The 4,736-nt window shown below is 46.0% G+C and overlaps 1 protein-coding gene across 1 annotated transcript; it reads right to left on the reverse strand.

Moving 5' to 3' along the window:
- Positions 778 to 3,100, reverse strand: LOC109129146 (uncharacterized protein At3g60930, chloroplastic-like). Its single transcript, XM_019236791.1, has 5 exons — positions 2,492 to 3,100; positions 2,262 to 2,409; positions 1,927 to 2,182; positions 1,734 to 1,860; positions 778 to 1,626 (listed from the first exon to the last, which is right to left on the reverse strand). The coding sequence occupies exons 1-5, from the start codon at positions 3,098 to 3,100 to the stop codon at positions 778 to 780; spliced, it is 1,989 nt and encodes a 662-aa protein (XP_019092336.1).

Genomic DNA, 4,736 nt, shown 5'->3' on the forward strand with positions numbered 1-4,736 from the left:
CCAGAATTACCAGAACGCAGTAGCTCGATACTATAACTCCAGAATCCGAGGCAGACCTTTGGCAGTGGGCGACCTTGTCCTCCGGAAAGTTTATGAGAATACCGAGGAGCTCAATGCAGGAAAGCTGGGAGTTAACTGGGAAGGACCATACAAAATTACTCGCAAAGTCCGAAATGGAGTCTATCAGCTCGAGTATTTAGAGGGAAATCCAGTCCCGAGGTCTTGGAATTCTTTACACCTTAAACTCTTTTACAGTTAATCTTTTTGTATCAAACTACGGTTTAGCTTGATCCCGATAAGGGTACGTAGGCAGCCCACTTCGGGTCCAGCTATCCATATTAATAAAATTGAAAGTTTTCTTAAACTTTATTGTTAATAATGGTAAAACAAAAAAAAGCCGAAGTCTGACTTCGCATCTATCATTTTAAGCCAAGGTCCATCCTTGCAAAAACTAAACCGAAGTTCTCACTTCGTACCCCTCTTTACTTATTAAAGCCGAAACCTAGTTTCGCGAAGCTCCTTATCTAACTACCGAGGTATTCACCTCGCACTTATTAGGGGTGTTAAGTTTTCGAACTATTTGACCGAATTTAGTTCGTGCTTATTTCTGCTCATCATCTTTTCAAAGCAAAAGATTGTGGAAATTAAAGTTCGCAAATCAAAATATTTTCGGAAGTGGTCACCACGACCAAAACACTTCCAAATAAGTTTTAAAATAAATACTATAAACACGGGGGGCAAAGCATGCCAAGACAACCCCGGACTAAAACCAAAAACCTACTGAGTAGGGAGAGGGGGATCTGACGCCGCTTCGGAGAGAGCCAAACCCATCTCTGCGAGCTCCTCTTCCGACCTGGTGTTTGCTAGATAGTCGTCTATCCCCTGATTCGAGATTTGCCCGAAGTTATTACCAGACTCGTCGATTGTGACACTAAGCGGGCGCTCGTTACACAAGAGATCGGGAGTGTCCGCCAAAAGATCTGAGAATGCAGCGAGGTCTTGATCACGGGGAGTTACCTTTGAAACCCTTTCATCGGCTTCCTCCTCGTCAGCTTTCAGGATTCCGAGCTCGGCCTCCATGTCTTGGATCTCGCCCCTGGAGATCTCCTCTACTAGCATCCGGTTAGCCCGGATCTCGGCAGCTGGGATCTGGAGCGGGGCTAGCTTTTCCCTCTCTTCGAAGGTGACCTTCACCTCCTCAACTAAGGGGCGGAGAGTTCGCCTCATTGCCTGCCTTTCCTCCCTCCGTACTCTTTCAATCTCGCAGCTGTTGCCAGCTTCGAGTAATTGATTGCGGAGCTCGATCTCGTGCAGTCTGGTTTTTGCTGCCTTGGCATCTTCCGCCGCCTTGAAGTAAAGGTCCCCCGCCTTTTTCAGCTTGTCGCAAAGGTCCTCGTTAGCAACCCCAAGGTTGAGCACCTCTACCTCAACCTTCTTCATCCGAGCTCGGATCCGCTCGGCTTTCGCCACGGTGTCGGCATTCTCGGCTTCCAGTCGGGCATACTCCTTCACCTGAGCCTCTAAGTCGGCAATCCTTTCTTGAAGGAGGTGCACTTCGGAAGACGAGGAGGAAGCGAACAGTTGTTCCTCATAGGACGCAACCGAGGAGTTAAACTCGATCATTAGCTGGAAAAGATAGCTTGTTAAGCGACAGTTTGACAAAAAAAAAAATAAAAAAATAAAAATAAAAATAATAATAAGAATAATAATAATAATAATAATAATAAATTTACCTCGCCGATTTTATCCGCGAAGCGAAAGAAGTTCGCACGGTTGACCTCGGTCATGTCTGCGAATGCCGGAATACGACTCCGGGTGGAACGTAGCTCCTCATTAGATCGGCTGGGGATGCAGGGGGAACTGAAAGGATTTTTTTTGAGCAGGTCATTTCAGTCATCGAACAGTCAAAGGTAAAAAAGTAAAAACATCGCAGAAAATTTTTTACCTCGGGCGAAGGGACGTTGTTCCTTTAGAAGGATTCCTCCGGAGTCTTTAGGTGGCGGAGCCTCCTTAGATCTCCCCACTAAGGAGGGACCCCTGTCTTTCGAGCTAGATCTACTCCGCTCATTCCCTGATGGGCCAGTTCGGGCTCGCCCCTTTTCACGAGAAGAGGAGGCGGTCTCAGGTTCCTTCCTCTTCTTCGACGAGTCAGAGGAGGCCTCAGCAGAGGTCTTCTTTGGTGCTGGGGGGAGAGTAGCGACCTCCCGATGCTCATCGCTAGAATCAGCAATGACAATCACGGGGGGGGGGGGTCAACGGACCAGCTTGAGCCCTGGTTGATTCTGTACCAGGCTCGGGAGAAGCAGTTGGAGGCGCAGAAATCCCGCTCGCCTCGGGAACGGAGGATTCAGAGGGATCCTTGTTAGAAATACGAGCTTTGCCCTTGGCTGCAGAAGCTCGAGAAGAACTCTGCGAATGTGGGGCAAACCAATCCACGCTCGAAGTGATTTGAAAAAGAAACAGTCAAAAGTGAGACAAAAATAAAAATTACACTCGAGCTGGACCTGACAAGAAACGCTGGTCTACCAATTTTCGAGGTCCACTTCGAAACGAACAAGCTCGTGCGATGGCCGAAAGTGAGCTCGTTGACCGGGAAGAAAAAGTAGGACTTCCGCCATTTCTCATCCTTCTCCGGAAGGTCATCAAAGACCTTCAGTCCAGAGAGCGGGCTCACGTAGAGCGTTCCCTTGGTGCGACCCGTCTTCACGGTATACACCTGGAGGAAGTCCGCCAGTGATAGCTGGTAATTGAACTCCTCCCCCAAGGTTTGTAGGCACATAACAGTCCGAACAAAGTTCAGGCACATTTGAGGGAGAGCGAAGCCTAGTTCGAACATCATCTTAACGATGAGTTCGGGTACGGGAAGTGACAGGCCACACGCGGAGAAGTAGATCTCGAACGCACAGCAGTACCCCGGAGGAGGGTTCTCCGGGGATTCATGGGACTCCGGGAATCTGAGTTCAATTTTAGACGAGATCCCGGTGGAACCCCTAACCTCAGCCAGGTTCGTCGCTGAGAGAATTGACGGCGGATAGGGGCCAAAAACGCTCGGAATCAGGGGTTTTGCAGGTTTACCCGATGAGGATTTCGGAGGAGACATACTTTTCCGGTGAAGTAATAAGGAATGAGGGAAGAGTAAAGGATTTTTTCCGGCGAAAGTAGAAAGTTTATCGAAGAAAAGAAAGAAATTCTAAGAGCAGAACACAAACTCGATTAAAGATTAAGAATGGGAGAGGAGTCAAAGTTTACCTTTATACACGGCACTGGGGGGTAATGATTACCTGGGGAAGTGAAAGGTCCCGCACCGTCTTCTCTCTCTCTTATAGTTAACACGCCACCTAGTGGGGCCCGAGGCTTGTTCGGGAAGGCAAATCCCATCATTACCACAATCAAATCGTGGAGATATGGGAAGATATTCAGTTTCCCGAAATTGATCGTTTGGAAGTTAAAAGTCCCCCGAACTGTTCAGCTCGGAGGACTTGGGGGGCAACTGTTGTACCCACGATCTGTCATCTCGGGCAGCAGGCAAAAGGGCCTAAGCCGGGTTTGACTAATGGGCCAAGAGCGTATTGCTGATCGGTCCATCAGGCCCAGAGAAAGGAAGAGAGCGCGGAAATGCTTCGTGCTGCTCAGCTCGAAGCTCGGGCCCGGTCAAAGATTCCCGCATTAAAGAGGATTAATTAGACCGCACAAATCGCATCCTATTAATTATGCATTAATTGGGTAATAAATTGGTCGGTAGAAATATGTAAGGGGGGGATCACTTGTAAGGGATCGGACATTTTTTCCAAAAAGGCAATAGTAAAATCTCAAATTCTCAGACTCTTTTTAATTCAGTTCGGAACTATTTTACAGTGATAAGCTCCTCCACATTCAAACTACTTCGGAAGGAGAAGCTAAATCTCAGTTCTCACATATAACTTTCAAGATATTGAGAATTTGAGTTTGATCCTTTCATCAATATTAAAGATCTCTGTTTTATCTTTCTAATAATGCAAGTTTCAATATTTTCTGGGTTTTTGACTTGTTTAATCATGTATTGTTGTGAGTAGTCTTCCTAGGATCTTGAGGATAGTTAGGATGGACTGATCTTGTGGTTTGTGTGATTTGGTCAAGCTTGATTGTTGTAGATCTCTTCTAGGCTAGATGATCTTAATGCTGATTCTATATCTGAGAGGGTAGAATCTGATTTCAAGCTTCTTAGCATCACACCAATGTTTAGGAAGCATAGATAAGGCTAGATCTAGAGCTTACCATTAGGCTTGCTAAGAGATTAGAGGTCTTGTTTGGTTTGAGATGTATTGCTTAATGCCTGCTTGTGTAGATTCTTTACTGTGTGAGAACAATTCTAGAAGATGCATAGGTTTGATTGTTTCTTGACCATGAGAGTGGGAGAAACTTGTCTTAGATTCATATGTCTAGAGATTAGCTCATTGCTTGCTTGAGATTTGTTGACCAAGTTAGATAGCCACAATGATCAGTTCATCCCATGAATTCATCCTCAAGACCTTCTTTGTTTAATGATTTTAAAGTCTTAATCATGTTGCTTGCTTGTTGTTTGATTTGGTTTAGCATTACTCTGTTTTTATTGCATTGCTCTGTTTCTGCGTCTAGTCTAGCTCGACCACCCAGTCGACCTACACTCGGTCGAATAGGTCGAGTGCTGCTCGAGTTCATCCCCAGAACATTGTGTTTTATGATTTGTGATTGTCCTGCTTTTTTCCTGTTTCATTCTA

Source organism: Camelina sativa, chromosome 15, assembly GCF_000633955.1.
Source record: "Camelina sativa cultivar DH55 chromosome 15, Cs, whole genome shotgun sequence".
NCBI classification, from domain to species: Eukaryota; Viridiplantae; Streptophyta; class Magnoliopsida; order Brassicales; family Brassicaceae; genus Camelina; species Camelina sativa.

Coding starts and splice junctions, on each gene's coding strand:
- LOC109129146 (XM_019236791.1), bottom strand. CDS start 3,100: ATGTCTCCTCCGAAATCCTCATCGGGTAAACCTGCAAAACCCCTGATT. Junction 1,861..1,926: donor GGTAAAAAATTTTCTGCGAT/GTTTTTACTTTT, acceptor AAATCCTTTCAG/TTCCCCCTGCATCCCCAGCC. Junction 1,627..1,733: donor TCGCGGATAAAATCGGCGAG/GTAAATTTATTA, acceptor TATCTTTTCCAG/CTAATGATCGAGTTTAACTC.